General features: G+C 37.4%; 1 protein-coding gene across 3 annotated transcripts in view; it reads right to left on the bottom strand.

Moving 5' to 3' along the window:
* Positions 1-241: 241 nt before the first annotated feature.
* mtrr (5-methyltetrahydrofolate-homocysteine methyltransferase reductase) overlaps positions 242-23,610 on the bottom strand; it is a 33,083-nt gene continuing 9,714 nt past the window's right edge. For all 3 annotated transcript variants that reach the window (XM_047808349.1, XM_027173943.2, XM_047808348.1), the window contains exons 11-15: positions 21,884-22,067; positions 19,630-19,748; positions 8,030-8,122; positions 1,939-2,124; positions 242-1,120 (exon numbers count right to left, since the gene is read on the bottom strand). In XM_047808349.1, coding sequence (XP_047664305.1) covers positions 976-1,120; positions 1,939-2,124; positions 8,030-8,122; positions 19,630-19,748; positions 21,884-22,067 — 727 coding nt within the window. In that variant the 3' untranslated portion in view covers positions 242-975. The remainder of the gene's footprint in view (positions 1,121-1,938; positions 2,125-8,029; positions 8,123-19,629; positions 19,749-21,883; positions 22,068-23,610) is intronic.

The raw sequence follows: 23,610 nt of genomic DNA, 5'->3' as shown, positions 1-23,610 counted from the left end.
TAATAAATATAAGTAGATGATGCTTATAGATAATTTTTTTCTTGTAATAATGTACAGAAAAATTGTCAAGGATATCAGGTAAAATCTTAATGTGAAATGGGGAAGGGGCGGGGCTTCAATGTGGATCACTTACACGACTGTCAATCATGCAATTTTCACTAGGGGAAAAAAGAAGCGAATTTTTTGGCAAGAAGCAAATAAATTTCAGCAAATCAGATGTTTAATAAACACAACAGCCTGGCATGATTCATGACTTTATTCTCTGCAACAAAAAGACTGACACGTCAGTCACGTACAGTACCAGAAGTGAAAAAGTGAATTTTGTAATGGATAAAAAGATTGATGCATTGAGAGGAATTTTAAAATAGACCATGTGGTGAAGGAAACCACAGCTGAATCTGAACTACATATTTGTCTAAAACTAAATTTGGATTACAAAACAAAACTGATAGTATTCCCAGTCTGTCCTGCTAAATATTTGTTCTGCACATCTGGAAGAAATCTGTCAATATCTGATTCATTGCATCCACATATGCTATATTATATTATATGACCTATAAATTCTGAATCAGAAGACGTCACTGTCAGACGTTAAAGTGCATAAAAGGCACAGTCTGATCTGCCTGGTCTACAATATAATGTTAAAATCATAAAATAATGTCCACTTGGAAAGGGTCTGCCTAAATAGACATGCTTTTCTGGACAGCATTCTGTGGACCTGAGATTAAGGCAGCATCATATGTGTCGATACGTGATATCAACATGGCAACGTCCTCAAAACATGTCATTGATTAAGGCCGTTGCCATGATATCAAAAAAGTCAGTAATGGCACACGTCTGGTCTATTGTGGTTAATCAGACAGTGCAGTTCAACTCCTTTAAAATGTTAATATACACATAATGCATATATGATTAATCTAACCACCAATGAGCAAATGCTAGAAGTTCAAAGTCAAAACAAGAAGATTTCTCTCTTCAGCTCCAAATATCCTGCAGGTATCGTTTCTCCTCTCGCAGTTTCGCTATAGTCTTCATAGACTCCAGTTTATCCACCTGAAGCTCCTCCCCTATGATCTCCATCAGAGTATCGTTCACGTCTTTGGCCATGTTCTTAGCATCGCTGCGAAATAAAAAACAAACGTAAACATATTAACAGCAAAGTGACCTGTTTTATTTCAGATGTTATACTAGGTTTCATACTGTATATTTTACTGCACTGTATTATTCCATGTCTATGCAATGTCCCGTTATGGCTTCCCTGATTTATTAAACAAACTTCTGTCTGGTTTTATCTTTCAAATGATAGTTGCAGTGTCACCATACTATGTTCCCGATTAATTATCAGCTCGTTTCTCAAACTGTCATTAATATTTTTTTCAGAGTAGGACACAAAACTTTATCTCCAGAGAATAAGTATACATTATTAGTCTTAGAGAAGTCTTAATAAGATGATGGTGATTAATATAATGTTTTTACACTGAAAAAATGTATGGAAGGTGTGTCCAGTTTCTCAGTAACATGCAAATAGTGTTTATTTTAATAATATCAAGAGAGAGAAAAAAAGTGAATGTTTATAGCTGTATTTAATTTTAATGAGCACTTTCAGGGTTGAGGGTTAACACAAGTGAAAGATTGGCTTTTTTTTTTTGTTTGTTTGGTTTTTTTTGTTTTTTATACCTTCATATCAGTAGTCCATTGTCCAAGAAACATAATGCTTTCACATAATGTAACATTTCACAAGTATAAAGATTTTATGCTGTTCATAGGTAAATAATACATAATATCTTAACCTTATCGAGCCACTTTACACCATCCCATGATGATTATTTTTCTACAACAGTATACATCCCCAGCTAATGTTTTATTACTTACATTACACAGGCCTATACTAGAACACATAAGTACTAAATCATGGAAACACAAATTTGTCTGACTCACCCACAGACGTAGAGACAGCCGTTTTCTTTGAGCAGAATGCGTGCGACGTGTTCGGCATAAAGGACGAGGTTATGCTGAACATATTTGGGTTTGGATTGGGAACCGTTAGAGTCCGGCTCAGCTCGAGAGAAACACACTTTCAGATGGTTCAGTGTTCCATTCTCTACAAACTTCTCCAACTCCTCTCTATGGAAAAAGTGCAGAAAGATGTATTTGTTTGATGAGAGATCACGAGCAATCATGCATTGCAATCTTTTGTTTAAATATAGAAAACATTTTTGTTTTAATATTTTGGTTTCAACATGCTAACGATTTTAGCCGAGGAAATTTTTCCCAAGGCAAAGTGACAACATGAACTGTAGTAATCATTGTAAATTAATTCAATGCAACTGTTGTTAGAATTACAATTTTATTTCACAAACAGAAAAAAGTGAAACGCACCAAATATATTACAGTAAATATCAACACTCTTGAAACTCTGCTTGTCCCATCAAATTAGTTGAGCAGAACAAACTAGTATGTAAATATAAAAAAAATCCACTGAGTAAAATCTTGCAAAAGTTTTGGATGAAATATTAACAGTCTGTGGTATAAAACTCATAGACATCGTCAGGTTGTGAGGAAGTACATTAAACTTTTTATATTACTTTGAAAGGTTGTATGAAAGTTCAGGGTCTGGCGTGATTTTCTCTCAAACTTCAACTTTCAATTCAATTCACTACAAGTGTTTGTGTTTGAGTATCCTTCAGATGATGCATTACTTCAGACACACCTGCAAGCACATGCACTCGCTCAGTGGCTTGAAAAAAAGAAGGTCAGGCTCCAGGTTTTATCTTTTTGCAGTCAGTTGCTGTGCTTTTTCTCTCAGCTGGCTGCTACACAACAGAACTCTATGATTCGTCTTTATGTTTTGTTTTGCCGAAAACAATAATGCACATGAGACAGAAAAAAAAAAAAAGTTTTCCAAAGAGTACATACTCTCCTCTGTGATTTTTGTGCCTGCATACATAATTCCAAGTCACATATAATTTGCAGTAACATGGTTGAACTGTAACCGGTACCAAGAACCTGCCTTAATAAAATTTCTGGGAAATCCACCAAATAACAATAATGTGGCAAATCTGGAAACCTCTCAACAAAATATTGGGTGTTTCTGCCTGTAACATACTTTGACACCTCATCTACAGGTAGTTTACACACTGGGCATGTGGTCTGAATCCAAGATAAATGCTGCACCCAAACTACAACATGACACACCATATTTATGTAATAATTTTTATCATTCTGGTGCTATTACAGGCACTAATGAACCTCACATTGTCCACCCACAACATTACCCTGCCATTCGTGGTAACTAAAAAAGTCTTCATTGGGTAAAACACACATGCAGGTTACTTTAATTCCTGAACAAGTGCAGGCCCGAGTACGCATTGCATTCACACTTACACTGATCAAGGCAACTGAACTCACACAACCTCTTAGACTCTGGTCTACATCACCAAATTTTCATGCAAACTGTGCTATTTTTCAGACTAAATTGCCGGTGTGAATCCTTTTAAAGAAATATATATATATATATATATATATATATATATATATATATATATATATATATATATATATATATAAATTAATTTCAACCTGTTTGAAATTTTTTTTTGATTTACTTTTTAATCTTGCCTAAGCTGTCCTTCTGCAAAGGTCATGTTTGGAAAGGAGCCAGCGTAAGAAATACAGCATTCATTGCAGTCAGTATGTGAAAAGATATCTAAAACCTGGCTAGTTGTGTGTAATTTACACACACTTTGATCAGCTTGTTGTATAATGAAGCTCCATAGAAGCAAACTTAACCCTAATCAGTTCGGTTTGTAGTCAGGTTTTTATATGTCCAAGACGTGTCAGCTTTTTTCCCCTGAATTGTTATTTTCTTTATCCTTGTAGTAACAAGATAGTGATATATCTATATATTCAAAAAATGAACCGTAACTGTGTTCAGTTCGGAGGAGAAGAAAATGTCAAACCTTGACCATTCAGGTCTACTGTATGTCGGTGATGTGTTTGTTCTTGTCCGATACTTTTGATGTACTTCAGCACTGAACTGAACTTAACTAATCTGAAGAAACCAAACAATTATCTATTTATTCCACTAACCAACCAAGCTACCAGCCAATATAAAAGCCAAACAAGAACTCCACCAACCAACGAACCATCGAACCATCCTATTAAATAAACTAAAAATTGGCCAACTAATCAACAAAACTAACCAAAGAACCCTGAAATTTGAAAGCAAAATGCATGCAAAAATGCTGTCACTGCCTATGTACAAGCTGCAAATCAACACATGTCTAATTAATACAAAATATCTTAACGATGTCTTTTACCAACCCTGGGCAATGTGGTTAATCACATGACATGATTAACCTGAGACAAATGCATCATGTCATATGAAATGCATGCACTACATCATGGGTAAGACAAAATATATAATTAAATCAATTAGTTTATTTAAATTTTAAAAATAAATAACAAGAAGCATAAGAACCCTGGACCATGTTCTCCACAACCCAGAGGTTTTTGGCTTAACGTATAATGTATGCATTAGTATGGTTCGATTTTATCAGGTACGGATTCTCAGCCGATCTAAAACGCTGTGTGTTTACAAAGAAAGCCAGCCCACTTAAGCAATCAGCAACTCAAGCTTCTCTCCTAATGTATTGTCAGCCTAGGAAACCCAAGGGAATCCAGAGAAGGTCAGACTGACCCCTTTTACACTGTAGTGATTAGGAATTATTGTAGGTTGCTTTCTTCCTTCTGTGTGCTGCAGGGAAAAGAATGTGGCTTTGCTTTTAATCCAAGATTAGAGTAGGCATGTGTAGATATTACATTTTTAAATCACATCGATTTGAATGCATCCACAAGCGGCCATCAGAGGCTGTCAGCTATTCATTTTTGATAACCAGCACACAAAATAAAACATATTTAAACCACATACACCAGGTAGACGTTTTGATATAAATTAGTGAACTATGCCATTTATGAGCAGTTCTTTCCTCCAGTGCTTCCTCCATGAACAAAATGCATGTGTATATATGATATTTTGTTTGCTGAATATTTACCAAATAGATAGGAGGCAGAATTCTTACTAGGACTAAAGGAGTTCCTGTTTTCAGTTATAACAACATTCTGATCTGGGCTGTAATGGCTCCAGAGCCTCAGGAATGCTGGGCATGACAAAATAAAAATAAAAAAAACCTAGATGAGACACCCACAATCACAAGCAATTTCCAACAATCCACTTGCAGGCATCTTTCTGGAGAACCTCAAGCAAACCCACGCAGACGCTGGGGTTATCTTCACACTGAGCACGTTTGCTGTGGTCTGAATCCGATTGCTATTGTTCCCGGTGCCCCCTGAGGTGCTGATCTGATTTCAAGACTCGCTTGATTCTACTGAACCCCTGTGCATCATCACATGGCATGTGCATGGAGAACAAACTGCAACTCACAAAGAAATGATGCTCCCCTGCCACTCATGGTACGTGTGCTGTGGAAACTACGATATCATCGTTGGCTAAAACGCATGCGCAGGTTACTTTACTTCCTGAACAATTGTGAACCTGAACACGAATTGCATTCACAGGAATCACAACTGAACTCCTGAACTGAACACCTCCTATGGATAACCTCGGGTTCTGTACCGCGGTGCACATCCTGGTCTGCATAACTATCTGCTTTCACATTTTTCATGCAACTTGTGCTCTGTTTCAAACTATACATCGTGTATGAAAATCTCCTGAGAGAATATGGGAAAATCTACACAGACAGTAACCCAAGCTCAGGATCAAACTAGGACATGAGCTGTGAGTTTGGATGTTTATTAATTTATTTTTTTTTAAAGTGAAAACTTAACTTAATCCTGATGAAGTTCATTAATTCAGTAGACCGTACCATGTGGGTAAACATTCAGGGCTGTATAGTGTATGTGTGATGCATCACTAATGGGGGTTGGACCTGATTAAGGCACATTAACTCAGAGAGCAACTCTGAAACATCTCTCCTTCTTCATCATGCTAAGCAGAGGGAGGGAAAGCCAGGACGTCAATCCATAACATACGTGGCGCTACACATAGGTAGTATTTTTGGGCAGTGGGTTTACACCTGAGTCGACTCCAAGAGGGAGATGAATGACTTATTTTGGACAAATTTGAAACAGTAATGCATAGTACTAGGGCATCTCCTAGTGGAACATAATGCAGTTGGCATTTAACTGATTATTTTTCATATAGTTGTTGTATAGTACATTTCTTGGGATAATTTTGTGGGTAATAAGTGTCATTTCATTTATTTATTTAAGAAATAAATTCTGTGCTCTGGTAGATATTCCATAATACGATTCGAAATCTCTCACTGTTATGCAGGGTATTGTAGTTTAGGGTTCTGACAGAACGTGAGCTCAGCTAGTGCTAGTTTATTCATTCATCTTCTGTGACTGCTTTATCCTGGTCACGCTCATAGTAAATCCGAACCCCATCCTGGGAACAGTGGGTGTGAGACGAGAGAGTGATTACGCCCTGGATGGGATGCCTGTCCAATGCACCACATACACACACTCATGCAGACATAGGGGCAATTTAATGGTACCTACTGACATGTTTTTTGGGAGTTGGGAGGAATCATGGAAACATTAAGAAGTCAGGATTGAACCAGAGCTCTGAGGAGGCAATGCTACCTGATGTTACACCTTGCTGTGTGGCAAGTGATGGTGAAAATTCAAACTTACTCTTTCTTGGATGTTTGCACCATTAATAATACAATCTCAACACCTTTGTTGGTTCAAATAATGGATAAATCACTTAATTATAGTGTGAAATCCAAGTCAAACAGAATGAGTAGCATCATTTTAGTCATTTTTTTAAAGCAGGATTACATTAAACACAATCCTTTTAAATGTAAATGTAAAAACCTCTGCACATTTACTGGCTTTATCAATCTCTAGGATGAGTGGAATGGCGCACAGTGATTCACTGGGATCACGGCAATCTGCTAGAAAGATCTAGCGCTGTTCATTGAGTTATTCATCTGGCAGATGTCAAATCATTATCTTATCCAAAACACAGAACTGGATAAATGAGATTTAAAAGACTTTTAAAGAAATTGTGGATTTCCCAAGAAGTCACAGATGCCAGTCCTTATCCTTATACTGATGAAGTGTTTTAAAAAAACATCACCAAACACAGAGAGAATCCCTTTAGTGCATACTTACCACCCAATTACTACAAAACGTTCAAAACCCTTTAAGATGGTAGAGCGACTAAAATGTTCCCAGTTATCTTCGACAGACGAGACAAAAGCATCAAAGTCAAGCTTGAGAAGTGAAATGACAATTTGTCTGATAATAACTACATTATCGTAGCTGATCAACAAGTGCTACATAGAGATTTACTAACAGAGCCACTAAACCCCTAATCCAACCACATTCAGTGGCTGAGTTAATAAATAAAAGCTTAATGGTCCTTAAAGGATCAGAGTTTGACCCCATCACTGCTTATTCAAAAAGGTATGCGATTAGCACTACATACGAGAAACATGAGATGATTGGCTGAGGCTGTCAAGCTTTATGTTCTAAAAATGAATAGCTTCTTAGTTCCAGTACCAAGACACTTCAGCAAGTCACAAATAGTCCCTGACACGTCTGTTTGTTCCGTGCAAGATGTTTCGTTTTCTTCTTTAAAGCAAATCTGGCAAAATTCTATCTCAAACTGCTGACTTTGCTTTATGTTGTTCTTTTGAAGGATACACCCACTGTGGAATTCTGTTTTTTGGGGGTTTTTTTGTAGACAAATTCTAAAATTTACATATTCACTATCAAAAATCTTGATACGCAAACTTCTGACTTCAACTACTCTGTGTGTTCGTGTGTGTGTGTGTGTGTGTGTGTGTGTGTGTGTGTGTGTGTGTGTGTGTGTGTATGCATGCATGTGTGGTTGTGTATAGAGCACAAAAAGTCTCTGCCTTTCTGTCCTTATTGTGTCTGTCTGTGTACACGTGGGTGTGTTTGTATGTGTAAGTGAGTGTGTATAAAAAGCACACACCTGAAGATGAAGTCTCTGTCTTTATGTCTGCAGCCGAAGAAGAGCCAAGTCTCACCGAAAGCGCTGTCCTGATTTCTCTCTCGCTCCTTTTCCCTGTTAAAGCAACATCACATCAGCACTAATAATAATGTTTGCTAAAAAATGCATGAGTAAGCAGTGGTTTAAAAGCAAACACCTTATGGGGATTTCAACTTTGTGGAACTTTTATACCACCATCTGCAGTGCACATGGTCATTAACTTATGTTAATGCAATTAAAGCACAATGGAAGATTAATACAGTAAATTTTATATAGCGTATGCAGATATATTTTTATAGCAGATCATTTTAGACCTTCTTGGAAGTCTCAGCTGGCGAACTGAACTACAGGACTGTTTTCTCCAACCAAGAACTAAGCTGTTTTTCCAAAACTGGAGCCCTTAGAAAAAAAAATTACTGCCTTCTGAAAAGGAATGTCTTCAATTCAGGAGCAAAAAAAAAAGCTGTCCGTAAACATTACATTCCTGCTCGAGCCTCCCCCTATGAAACATTCTGAAGTGTTATTGAGCGTGTTAAACACAGTGATACCGAATTAAATTGGAATATAATAAGCGTCCCGTACTGCCTTTCACTTAATGTCTTCTGTACCTGCTCCACCTGGCATACGGTGTTTCATTTCACTCCTATCGCTCTACAGTTTAAGGGCATTTAACCGCTGAACAGAACTGGGAATGAAGTAAGACCAGAAGGCATCTTTAAGAATGATTCCTCCAGAAGGTCTGGCTCCCTTCCCAGAATGCTTGTGACTGAGGTGGCACAAAAGCAGCAAGCACTATCTGCTCACACACCTGCTCGTGCCTGATGGCTTTGAGGAGATAAGGGTACCGGTATTGGGTCAAGCCATCCAAACACAACACACAGCACATTACCATGCATTGATTTTTTTTTTTATACTACAGACTGATGTTCATGTGTGTGTAAATGTGTGCACTATGCACAATATAATGTGTATCTGACTGTCGAGTTCCTGGAGGTTTGTAGCAGCCGTGTCAGAAATCGAGGTACTAGACAGAAATAATAGATCACCGTATGTGGCAGAGCATGTTATTAAGCCATGCCTGTGCCATAACCGCAGTTTTACTCAATGTGCCAGCCTTATTCTCCTACACAGCAGTAGATGCGATTATAAAAGGTAAAACACACTTAATTTCTTGACTGTAATAACAGACAGACTTCCCACAACCTTCTATTATGTTCTTAATATTGTCTGCAACATTTTCCTATTTCTTAGTTATGGTGACATATACAAGAAACCATTTTATTTCCCTGCAGACCTGAGAATCTTTCCTTAGATTAGTTATACTTCATGAGTTGAGCCAGATAAAAGACAATATTAGTCGTCTTAGAAAACAGTGGAACACAGTGTAGCTTATATTCTGACCTGAGCTGACCTGGGACCTGAGGAATTATCCTTAGATGAGCTATACTGCTTCCAGAGTTAAGCAAGATTAAAATAAAGCAATTTTATATTAGTCATATTAGAAAGCAGTGGAAGACAATGTAGCTTGAATTCCCTGTCACAGTACAAATATTAGAGAACTAAGACCACCCCAGGGTGGGGCAGGGGCAGTGGTTTCTCAACAGTTATCGCTCCTGGTTAATGACCAGAAGGATGGTGGTTCGAGCATTGCCACTGTTGGTCCACTGAGCTAGGCCCTTAACCCATTGTGCTCTCAGGTACTGTATCATAGCAGACCCTGCTCTGACCCTTCCTAACAAGCTGGGATATGTGAAGAAAAGTGTTTCTGTGCTGTAAAATAACGGCTTGTTCTTCTTCTAACCCCAGCAAAAAGCTCGGCAACAAATCATTGCGCATCCCTGTGGTGACCGCTCATGTAGTTTGAGCAGCTCAGCGATGCAATTTTCTGTCTGAGAGCTGTTGTAAATGCTCTGCTAAGCATGTTTGAAATTCATGGTGATGAATCTTAGCAGTAGTGTGAGGATCTGTATGACAGGCAGCAAGAACGACAACGAGAAACAGCCAATGAGCGTGTAAACTAGAGAGGAAAAAAACAAAAACAATAATATTGATTTTGTAAGCAATTATTTGGCACATCATTCCCAGACAGATGTTTCTTTGCACCATAACTCCAGTTCTCTTAGCAGAACACACAATTCTTCTCAAGCAATTATCCTAAACGCTTTTTATCCTATAGTCCAATTTAAAAGATATGATAGCATGCGCTAGTTTCATGTAGGGTTAGCAAATTTCTTATTTTAACTATGTTTCGAGGCTTAGAACAGATTAAAGGGATAATGCAATTATATTATGCAAACCACCTTAATTATGTTAAGCTTCTGTCCACAATATTTTCCAGTCTTTCATGAAACTCTTGTCTTGAGACTTGAAATTTAACCTAAAATAACGATGACCTCCATTTGGCTTCCAAACAGTACAAAAACATGAATGTATCCATAAAGAAATTACCAATAGATGGTGTAATTGATTAGCAGTCAGTGTCTGTTGCATGCCTCATGGCAATACTAATGCAGGTTAAATTAAACACATTGTTATGATCCAAGCGTCAGCTGCATGCACAGAAGGCTTCGTCTAATTACAATTAGAAAAGTAATGAACCAAATCAGAACAGGGCTGACTGATGGGGGAAAAAGAGGATTGCTCCTCAAGAAAAAGCAATCTGTGCTGCTTCATTTCATATGCAGTCTTTTTTCTTGACCCATTACATCCGGGTCTAAGTACCAGACGATTGCTGAGCTGGGCTACACAGAAGTCACAGTTCACCACTATTACTAATATTTCATCAATGATCTCTAAAAAGTTCTTACTGTTCAATATTATGAAAATAAAACCCTTATTTGATGAAAAAAATTGAATAACAAAAAAGAAGAGAGTACTGATTTATTCATTTATCTTCAATAATCGCTTTAGCTGGTCAGGGTCTTAAAGGATCCGGATTCTCCTTTGGGAACACTGGGCTGAGGAATGAACACAGTTGAAAGGAGACCACTATGAACACGTACAGAAAGGCAAACTGGCCAACTGCAGAGTCAATCAACCTACTGGAATATTAGGGAGAAACCAGACAACCTAGAGAAAACGTAGATGGACAAGCAGAGAACATTTGAAACTCCAAATTGAGAGTTATTTGTGTTACCTAACATTACCTAATATTAGCCTTAATACTCCAAGGCAAAGTGACAGAATATGTTTTGGTTGTTAGACTGACCAAATTTGTTGAAAACGCAAAAGAAATACTGACATCATCCATCTTATCTTCTCTGTGAAGGACATATGAAATGTCCTTAACAAGCCATCACTAATCAGGGGCTTCTGATACATCAAGATTCTCAGCAAAAACTGGTGCAGGTTTGCTAATGGCGACATCCACCTAAACCAATCAGAAACCAAAACTGGGCATAACATAAGATTACTTGCTGGAGAAGTGATATTAGCATCTGATCAAAACACAGCCTTCAATAACCCACCTTTAATGTCGATTTACACTGCCCTCTAGGACCCATACCAATATGGATAAATCTGAATACTGTTGTAACAACAAGTATTGCAGACTGGACCCGCCTTATCTGGAATACAAATCAGGTGTTCCGCAACACAGGAGATGGATACCGAGCACCTCTTAGAAAGAAAATCAGACAAACGACACCACCGGAGGTCACGACTGGGATGAGAGCCATCACACCCACGCATTACCTTTTCCTGAGCATCATGATATGATATCATCCTCCCTCTTTACCTCTGTAGAGGGGTTATGTGTCCTGCATGCTAACACTCCTCTAGTGCCTAGAAGCGCTTGTGCAATTTGATATTCCAACCTTATTTTTACAGGTATAGGCTGATGAGCATAGCTATAAAGGCTGGTCTCGTGACACGTCTGGCTTGAAAGCAACATGCAAGCTAACACTAATCACTCCATGTTGTTTCCTAAACTGAAACCTAAGCATTATGTATCACAGAATGGCTCGTTTTCCTATTTTATTTAATGCATGCTTGATTCATTATTCTGTCACGTGCGCTATGCATGTGTCCTAAATCAAACCTGATTCACTATATAGAGCATGGAAACACCATCACAGCTATGTCCCAAACTACACACCATATTTCTGATAAATGCCAAATAAACACCATCACAAGAGACTGACCATCATCCAGAGTCGGAGAACAGAATGGTCATTTCACAAATGAATTTGGCTCACACCATGATTTGTCCACATTAACACTATGGACATATTCCACATCACTCCCTCTTTTACTCTCAGGGGTGGGTGAGTTCAAGATCTAGCCAACCAAGCAAGTAAGAGATCTAGCATCCTGCCCAGTCCCCATTTTTGTTGCCCAGAAATCTAATTAAGAAGACTAAAAAGCAGTAGTATATAAATTCATGGTGAGAGAACAACTGTGTAATCGTAGTCCTTATCTTCTCCTGATAAAATATTTGATTAGCACACCGTGTTTGTGAACTTAACAAACATCTCCAAATTCTTGGCAAACATCTCAGATGTGATGTTTGCCCCCATGTAACAAGATAAAATGAATAAACTAACATGGACATGAGTTCTGCTTCACCCAGGCTAGCAATTTGGTCACCTCTAACTGTGTAGGTCATAAAAGCCCCATCGCCAATGTTTCACTGTGAGTGTGTCCTGAATCAAATACCGTATTTAGTGTAACAGTCACAAACAATTCTGCAAAGGTCTTCCCAAACTAAACACCCTATTTAATATGAAGGCAGAATAAAGATCATTGCAAGTGTTTTAACATCAACGGTGCACTATGGATGCGTACCAAACTACACACCAATCCAGACACATTAACTTTTCTAACCCTATTTAATTTAATTGAATAAATCACAAAAGCTATTACAAGTGTCTGGTGGATGCATCACAACCTGCACACTCTATTTATTATGTAGGATACTTCTAGTCCATTGCAAGTGTTTTCCCCTCATCAATACACTGTGGATGTCACACACTACACACACTATTTACTACGTAAAACCCATACAAACTATTTCAAGTGTTTTCCTATCATCAGTGCACTGCGGATGTGTCCCAATAGACACACCCTACTTATTTTGTAGGTCACAAAAGCACCATTTCAAGTGTCTTCCATCATCAGCGCACTGTGGACTTTTCCCAAACTACACACCCTGTTTGCTATGTAGGAAAAATACAGAACATTGCAAGTGTTTTCCCATCGTTAGTACATTATGGGCATGTCACAAACTGTGACTATTTTCTCATACAGTCACATACACGCCACCACAAGCAGCTTTCCTCATCAGGTCACTGCGGACATTTCCTAAATCACAAACCTATTTACTATAAAGTCACTAAAGCACTTCTGCAGGTGTCTTCCCATCATCAGTCCAGCGTGGCTGCATCCTAAACTACATATTCTATTTAATATACAGCTCACATTAACACCACCACAATCATCTTCTAACAATCAGTCCATTTTGTTTGTGTCCCAAACAACTCAAACTTTTATCTCTTCATCACTCCACTGCAGGAGCATCCCAATCCAGACACATTAACTGTTTAGGCAATGCAATGTTTTCAAATGTCACAGCTGTACAGTGAATTATGGGTATTTTGTGCCTGCCCAAGTAGATAGATGGGGCACTACATGCTGCTTTGCATTATGGGGTTTCGGGAGTAATTGGATATTTAGTTCAGCTCTCTGCTTTTGTTTCTCTGTTTTAGCTCAGAATCATGACACGTCTAACACGGCTCCTCGCTGATGCACTACATAGATTTTGGTGTGTGTTGACCTTTTCTGTTTCTTTCTTTCTTCGCTCTCTTTCGTCCTGAGCTGCACAATGTGTCTCCAATTTCATGCTACCAGCCATCGATTCATGCTGAGGATGATCGAAGTCTCCCATGCTGTTTTACTGTGAAAGAGGGAGCTTTGGGCTTCCTTTTGCCCTGCTGACTGAATGGTATCTTTTGTAGACAACAAGCATCAAAGGTGTCTGTGTTCGGAACAAACCTGGAGCTAATATCCTTTAAACAAGGCAAAATTCACAGTTTGGCGAGACAATGCGGTGCATGAGGATGGATGGACAGCAGGTGCCTGGCTAAACAGTCGTTCCTGGTTCCTGTTCACCGAGCATGTTTACAAATGAAAGCTCTAGCACAGTGAGTTGGAACATAAAATGGCGCTCTGTCGGCTACAACTATGACGACGGCTCGGCTTTGTATTGCGTTTTCATAACTGTGAAAGCAATTTGAATAATTGTATATAGACTCTATACAGCTCAGCTTTGTAGAGATGAACAGATCTGGAAAGATGTACACTGTCCAAAAGATACCGGCTCAGTTGGTGTTTTGATGATGGTGATGGTGGAGAGTTGGATCTTAACAAGTTTCTGTATAATCTTCCATAAATGTTGAATTTGTTTGAGGTCCGAGAACTAAGTTCAATCACTGAGCTGTCTTGACTTGTGGATAGGGCGGGGCTATCATGGGAAAAACCACACCCATCAAGATAACATCATAGGTTTATTGAAGGTGATTAATCAGAACTGATTTGTTAAAACTGATAAAATAAAGTTCATCTTGCATTTGTTCTTACTTCTTTAGGGTCAGGAGAAAAAAAAAAAACTTTGTTAAGTAATCGACTACGTTACGTTTCTGATAAAAAATAGGTCAAATTGCCAGACACAGAAGAACTATTGCAAGCTCTTCATGAAGGTAGGAACAACATAGCCTGTTTCTTTAGAAAGCTGCACCCCAGTTACCTAAATTTATTAGAAGAAGCCGCCTTTATTATTGACAAATATACATAACGGCACAGTGAAATTCTTTCTACATATCCAGACTTCAGAGTTTGGGGCCAGAGCACAGGGTCAGCCATCATTGTGGAACCCATAGAGCAGACAGGGTTAAGGGCCTTGCTCAAGGGTCCAGCAGTAGCAGCTGCAGTGCCAGGGCTTGAACCCTAATCTTCCAATGTAGTAGTTACCGCTGCCCCAATTATTAAAAAAAGAACATAAAAAACACAAAGACTTTTGGCTTGATTGAATGTTTATTTTATGTTCCACAGTGTGAATAAAGTAATATAGCAATTACTGTCATAGATACTGTGAAACATTTTGTTATTACTATATAGATTTATTTTTTTATCAAGGCATCATTACTGTACATTAGAAAATGTATTCTGCACAACTGTGTATAGTGTGTCAGTTTTTAAGTACTTGGGCTTTATATCTCATTAAAATTTAATCTCTATTATTACCTTAAAGCCAACAAAATAATACAGAATAGCAACTAATTAAAGAAAAGCTAAATCGTTGTGGAACTCATTGCTCTCATATGGGACACTAAGAGTGCCTTATTAAAAGCAGGTGCACTTTGAGAGTAAAGCCATTAATCCTACAGATAAGTGATTTTTAAAACTGTGGTAGTATTAACTGTAAAACAAAGTGTGTGCTGAACGCATTAAATAGAGTAATAATGATTCTAGACTTTTCCTGATTAGGACTGGACTAAAATAAAATGATGAACAGTTTTCACATTAAATAACATTAACATTAAGTTACAGAATCATAATAACTGCAAATAATGAATCGAATCAATTAAGAGAACATCAATTAATAGTTACACACAGGCACAATTTTTGTTACAGTGTCATATAGTAAATATTCAAAAATAATTTATCTGTATATCACGTCACACTATTCATCATCACAGCACTTAAACCCTAAGATTGAGAGCATGTTGCATGTTAGCTCATATCCATCAACAAAGTCCTCCTTACAGCTTAATGACCAACGTTCCTTGAATTGAGAATGGCATGCTGTATTTACAGCAGCAAAAGAGGTTTAATAACATTGTAAGTTAAACTGCCCTGTACAAATCCAGCTTCAGTAGCCATGGGAAATGAGTCTGGATAAAAAGGTACACGCTGCTGATCTCAGTCGAAAATAGTGGAGTCCAGAGGCACATAAAGCACATACAGAACTTTCATACAGAACTGGTTATGAGAAAATTCACCATGTCTCAGTTCAAGTGTTAAGTGTATTTAGCTTTTAATGACAGAAATAATGGGAAACACTTTAAATAAATAAATAATAGCAGCAGGTACGGGAAGGATTTAAAAAGATATCTCACACATATTTACAGTTATTTACAGTGATGTCCAGCATTTTCACAGTGACGGACATATTTTCGGAATAAAAGCATACATTTGCTTTCCTTATCGTCTGTCTCAACATGTCGACTAGTCGAGTCGATTAATAAATTTATCGCTCGCAAAGTCAACATATCCTCTAGTAGCTTATTTTGTGTGCTATCTATCCATTCATACACAGGATCACAGGGAACCTAGAGTCCACATCAGGACACACGGGGCACAAGGCAGGGGACACCCTGGACATGGTACAAACTCTTAGTAGGGCAGAATCTGACATACGCTCACACACGTCCATTACTGACTTCCCTACAGGCAATTCAGAGATGCCAATCAGCCTACGACGCAGGTCTTTAAAGTGTGAGAGGAAACCAGAATTCCAGTAGAAACCCCTAAAGCAAAGTGAGAACATGAAAACTTCATGCACACCGTGTGGAGGTGGAAATCAAGCCTCCGACTCAGGAGGTATGATACAAACACTAAGCCAACATAATATTCAAAATCAAATATATATTATATTTCGAGTTAAGTTTGGAGGTAGGTGCTAGATGAAAAAAAATATTCATAATTTTATATATTAAAAAATCGATGTAAATTATGTAATTATTAATGTTATCCGTGTTTGTACAGCTTCCTGAACTGAAATTTTAAGGTGAATGGTTTGCAGCGTTTTCTGTTTACAGTGTATTTATAGATAAAATCGATAGATCAGTATTATCAGTAGTCTTGATGCTTTATGGCATGTGTTCCAGATACATCACCATTCCCCATTCTTCAGCTTTTATGTTGTTTTCCACAGAGGTGCTATCAACAGTCAATCACATGTAGCTCACATTATCTCTCTCACTCACACTCACACACACACACACACACACACACACTCACACACACACACACACCGACAAACAGAGAGCTTATTTTTAACCCACAAACACAGTGACAGGTGTCTGACAGGTATCACAGTGTGTGTGGTTAGAGATTTGCTCTGTTGATCATCAGTACATTACATTTGTTTTATCCAGATGACATGGGCAGCTCAGTTTATAGAAAATCATACAGTCACTTCTGAAGCATGACATAAATCGTCCTTGCAGAGAATGTGCAGCTGTCATGAGCACTTCTTCCTTTTTCATCAATCTCTAAGGTTGCTTTTACCTAGCACCAGACGTTTGTGTTTTTAAAATTAGCTATGATTAAGGCAGACAAACAATTCATTAGCAGTCTGACAGATGGTTTAATCCTAGTTTTATTATGTAATTAAAAACAATGACCAAGTTTGATAGCGAGCCAATGTTAGTCTAATATTTTCTATTAGGTCATTTAAAAAGGTTTACTCTCAGGGCTTTGCCATGGCTAATAAATAGCCGTGTTTTTTTTTAGGATCTTCAGAACTATGTTTGATAACAAGATTGAATTTTGTTGCCAATGTTATGTCTAGTTTAGTCCTATTTGAAAAGACACCTTCAAAAATGTCTCTTTATCCATCCACTAAAGTTTCAGCTTTGATGTATTTCTAAGTGAAGACGTTCCATTTTATTTTCTGTTCACCAGGTAAATGTTCCAAAAAAACATTGCAAATCATGGCAGACTGTCGCTCCAACTGAATAATGATGTGTTGGCATAATCTCATAAATTGTTAGAAGGCATAATTATTTTGACGAAAATTTTTAATATTTCATAACAACACACATCTACCGAATCCCTCTTTTCTCCCAGTGTTCTCTTTTCTTTCTGTCATAGCTACACATCTGACTAACATGTTGAAATGTTCCAAACTCACTCTGCTGATCCTCAGATTAATATTTGGCTCTGTCCACTTCCACTAGTGAACATTCAGAAATGATCATTTCCCTCATTTTGTCACGGACGCTCATGAATATTAATTACTTCATTACACCAAAAACGCGCGCGCGCACACACACACACACACACACACACACACACCATTTCATCAGTATCTCGTAAGCAGGAAAAATTATTTAATAATATTGGCCAAAAGACTATAAATGATGGATGTTGAAATGATACTGCTTCTGAGAAGTCAGTAATATTCAAAGAATTAAAAAACCTCCAGTTATTCCAGATTAATGTGTCGAGTGTTTTATCTGCTGGGTTATCTGTAATTTGCTCATTGTTTAGGATTTCATAGTAGCTAGCTCATTTGTAAGGGTTTGTTAGAACTCTCTCTATATACCCCACCCCACATATATACTATATGTCACTTGGAAGTTTGTGAACTCTTTAGAAATCCCTATATTTCTGCATAAATATGATTCAAAACATCATCAGATTTTCACACAAGACCTAAAAGTAAACAAAGTGAACGCAATCAAACAAACGAGCCAGAAATATACTTCTTCGTTTATTTATTAAGCAAAATGATCCAGCATTACAGACTTGCAAAAGATTTCAGTATCTGTAAATTTTCCGGTAACTTTTGATCAGTCCAGCTTGAAAGAATTATATTCCATTTCTCAGAACAAAACAGCTTCAACACTGGGATCTTAGTGGGTGTTCTCACATGAACTGCTTGATTCAGGTCTTTCCACAATTTCTCTTTTGGATTAAGGTCAGGACTTTGACTTGGTCGTTCCAAAACATTATCCTTGTTCCTCTTTAATCATTCTTTGGTAAATAAACTTGGGTGCTTGTGATTGTGGTCTTGTTGTATGAACCATTTTCTCTTGAGATGCAGTTCATGGACAGATGTCTTGCATTTTTATTCAGAGATCACTTGTATAATTCTGAATACACTGTTCTAACAATGATAACAAGCTGTCCTGGCCCAGATGCAGCAACACAGGGCCAAAAGCATGATTCTACCACCACCATGTTTCACAGAAGGTATAAGGGTCTTATGCTGGAATTCAGTATTTTCCTTTCTTCAAAAATAACACTTCTCATAAAGTATTATTTTGGTCTCATTCCTCCACAAATAATTTTTCCAATAGTCCTTTGGCTTGTCCACATGATCTTTAGCAAACTTCATGGCAGCAATGTTCTTTTTAGAGAGTAGTGGCTTTCTCCTTGCAACTCTGCCTTGCACCCCAAGGTTGTTCAGTGCTCAGGTTGTATCTCTATTCTTTAAATAAAATAGGCCACTTGCAGAGACCTGATTGTCATCTTATTGACTGAACTCAGATGGACTCTAATTTGACCTTGAAATGAAATGCAAATCCTAGAGGTCCACATACTTTTGCCTCTCACAGATGTATACTATTGGAACATTTTTCTGAATAAAAAATTTACCTTGTAAATCAGATTTGTCTGGTTTGTTTGACCGAGTTCACTTTGTCTGCTTTTGGGACTTTGTGTGAAAATCTGTTGATGTTTTGTGTGATATTTTTGCAGAAATTTCGAAAAAGGGTTCACAAACTTTCAGGTGACACTGTATATATGCATGTGTGTGTTCGTGTATGCAACTTTATGTAGACTTGAGAATGCTGTACCTTTGCTGAAGGAAGCCTATGAAGGGTGCAACACCAGACCCTGGTCCTACCATCACCATGGGAACTGTAGGGTCAGAAGGCAAGTGGAAGGTGTTGTTGAGACGAGGACGAATGTGGACCTGAAAATATATTAATGACTGTGAGTTTTGCTTTATTTCACAAGTCTGCACATGGTAACACACAACATAGTAATCTGAAAGAATATGAACTTTGATATTTCTTTATTCCTAAGGTATCTACCCAATGGTGCACTGTGATGAAGAATCATAAAAACATCAAATAAGAAATAAATACAGGTTGAAATGATGCAGCCACCAAGAAGCAGAGTTACTTGTATCACACTGTGATGATGTTTATTTTCCTATAAATACATGTTCCAAAGTTTTATTCCACTTACACTATTGGACTTTGTCAACACTACAAGTTTATTTATTTACTTAATATAGAATGACACCACTTTTTATCTGTTTATTGATACATTTACTGTTGTAATTCCTTCACTGTCTCTTTCCACGTGTAGTTAATAAAACAAAATAATGCATCTTGTCACGTTCCAAGAACCTGGAAAGTTTATAACCTTGAGTCCCACATCAGAACATTTAGCTCTGGCACTAGAGAAAATCTTAAATAAATTTCTTACAATACAAATCATGACTTTTTAGATCAGTTAATATTAATCATCCACCATACTGTACATGTCCCTGTGAATCATTTGTTACAATAGAAACAATACAGAAGTTCAGTGTTGTAATGTAACGAAGTAAAAATACTTCGTTACTGTACTTAAGTAAAAAATTCACGTATCTGTACTTTACTTCGCTATTTAAATTTATGTAAACTTTCACTTTTACTCCACTACATTTCCTAGATAAAATGTATACTTTTACTCCGTTATATTTCCACTAAGCATCTTCATTACTCGTTACTACAAAATAAAATCAGGAGAAATGTGTGGGACTGCAATAAGGGTGATAAGGATAAGGACTGCAATAAGGGTTTGGTGAATCACTGCTCCTAGATTGTATTACGCTCCGCGCGCTCTACGGAGAAGCACAGGCACGCGCAGCGTGCACGCGCAGTCAGAGCTGGAGGCGTTTATCTATAACGGAGGCAAACAAAAGCAACCAAAAGCAGTGAAATTTCACTATTCTTATTGCCAGAGTTGATAGCACAAACAAAATATTAAAACAATATCAATAATAAATAAAAACAACATTTATTGATTTGGTCTTTGTCTTGTGAATATTAGTTTATTAATGACTGCATTCATTGGACACACTGTTTGTAGAGAATGCACACATACATGAACTGATCTGATTCAAGACTGGCATCATTACATCATGCATAAAATTTTGGTGTCCACTTTTGCCATTTTAAATAATACCATAACTTTTGGCTTACTATGTAGTCATATAATAATATAATATAAAACTCTTCTTGTTTTAAATTCTCACTGAGGGCTAAAACCCCTAAAGATGAAATCCTAGAACCTCCCCTGCTCTTATGCCTTATGCCAAATCACTGAAATTTTACTTTTTACTTTTACTTCAAATACTTAAGTACATTAAATATCAGAAAATTACTTTTGATACTTAAGTACAGTAAATATCAGATACTTTAAGACTTTTACTTGAGTAATATTCTAAAAGGTGACTTTCACTTCTACCAAAGTTTTTTTCTAGTACGATACTTGTACTTTTACTCAAGTATTGCTTTCTAGTACTTTATACAACACTGCAGAAGTTTAACATGTGCATTAATATCCATCCATCCATTTTCGGTACGGTTTATGATACACAGGGTCATGTTGGGAACCTGGAGCCTATAGCATGTCTTTCGACTGGGGGAGCAAACTGAAGTACCCAGAGGAAACCCCAGATGCATGAGGAAAACATACAGACACTGAATGGAGACGGGGATTGAAGCTCCATCTACGGAGATGTAGGGCAAATGTGATATATTAATCTATTTTTTTTAGATAACTAAAAAGTGTTAAGTTAGCAAGCTTAGGTACCCGAGTGAGATGATCAGGTTTAAGACCCAGGGTTAAAACCCAGGGATTACGGTCACTCATTAAATTCAGTACATGCACAGTGTTATGTAGATACTGTGATGTCCTAATATCCATGCAATCGGACAGCAGAATATTCCTACTCTGAATTTAGCAAATCGTTTCACTGGACTTTGCTCTCTTAATTCAAGTATCTGTCATAGTCTGATGCAATATGGATGTTTTCTGTGCTAGTGCACTAACCTTGGGAAATTCTGCAAAAGGCTTCTGTGAAGCCTGTTTGGTCCCGTTGGTCTCAATGATCGTGGACACACGATCCGCTAGCCATCCTGTACACAATCCTGTCCTATCCGGATGCTCAGCACATGCTGGAAACCCCACAACGCTGAATACAATATGGACCTTTCCAGGGTGGCACAGACTGGAGCTGCACAATAACACACAAGGTTATAAGGACAGAACCATTAGACCTCTTGTACATTGTACATCATTATTTTTCGGTCTACTTGTGTGGAACCCAGCTGACCAGACATTAATATTTCAGTGGCCTAATGTTGGTGTGGACAGAAAAAAAAAGCTCATAGCAGCATCATTACACTCCATCATAAGCATTAGTGGAGACGTGGAACCTCTCGGAAAACAAATGAGCACATCAGGCACTTCGGAATGCAGCGTCCTCACCATCCGTTGATAGGAATAAATGTGTTCAGTGTCGGATTGCAGCCCAAAGAATATTATACCTTTAAGAGTGTTTCACATAGTCTTAAATAAGAATGTCAAACATAATATGGGTCAATATTAAAAGAACATTTTGGACATAAATAAAACAGTGCATACAACATTCTTCTTCCTCCAAATGTGGTTAATCAGCCAACACATGTTTGAAGGCACATGCAGCTACCAAGTAAGATAAGTCTATAGCTGCCAGTTTATCATTGGGCAAACTAGGGGCCTGATTTTAACCTAACGTTCATTAAACTGCTTTGTGGAGTTTGCTTAGGTTATTCCTGAGACTATATGATGCCATTGTGTTCTATATAAAAAAATAAATAAAAAAAACGCATAACAGATGTGCGTCAGATGTCTTAAACTTTCTCAGTCCGTAGTCTGGCATTGTTCCATGCAAGACTTGAGATTTGGCCTGAAGGTGATTTTAAGATTAGAAGTGGTTTAGGCAGAAATATTTTCATTTACTTTTTCTACGTTTCAGCATAATCATGTTGGGTAAGAAAGACCTTGAAACCTTGTTGGAGTCTAAAACCTTGTTAGATATCTGAAATCTCATCACACACAGTTCACTTTACATTTGGTTGAGATACACGTAAAAGAGAAACGTATTTCAGGAAACTCAACTATACAAGAAAATGTCAAAACTTTGATTTGCATCATTTTATTATTATTTTTTTTTTGCATCATGAATAACTAAATATAATCAAAGGAAGTGGTTGTAAAATGCTGTGTACGTTCGAAATCTGTCCAAACCGATCCTTTAAATTTACACATTTTGATATGTATCCAACTTTTATTGCAGGTGAATAAACAGAGTTTCTGAACTTAAATGTTATAATTTAGATTTATTTATTACAAAAGTTTGTATTTAAATATCTTAATTACATCTCATTTAAACTCATTTTAACTAAACTTCACAATACATGGCATGTGGCAATGTTTGAAATAAAAAATAAAGAACATGTATAATGTATTTCTCTAAAAATGTGTCTATTGATAGCGATTTTCTTGTTCAAAATAACATCTAAGTAACTTGCAAGCAAAAGCAGGCAGTTCAAACACAGGAACAAGGACATGTCTTTTCTGAGAAGGCCACATGATCTTTTAGATGTGTCCCAAATAAAAAAACCCTTTAATATGCCACCCTTTAAAAAGGACAGACGTCATCTTAGATATACCTCGGCAGAATATATCGGTACACAAGGCTGTGAATACTGCAGTAAATAGTATAGTTAATTGTG

This window comes from Tachysurus fulvidraco, chromosome 25 (genome assembly GCF_022655615.1).
Source record: "Tachysurus fulvidraco isolate hzauxx_2018 chromosome 25, HZAU_PFXX_2.0, whole genome shotgun sequence".
Lineage (NCBI taxonomy): Eukaryota > Metazoa > Chordata > Actinopteri > Siluriformes > Bagridae > Tachysurus > Tachysurus fulvidraco.
The sequence above is the reverse complement of the archived record's forward strand: the minus strand, read 5'-3'. Positions and strand labels throughout refer to the sequence as shown.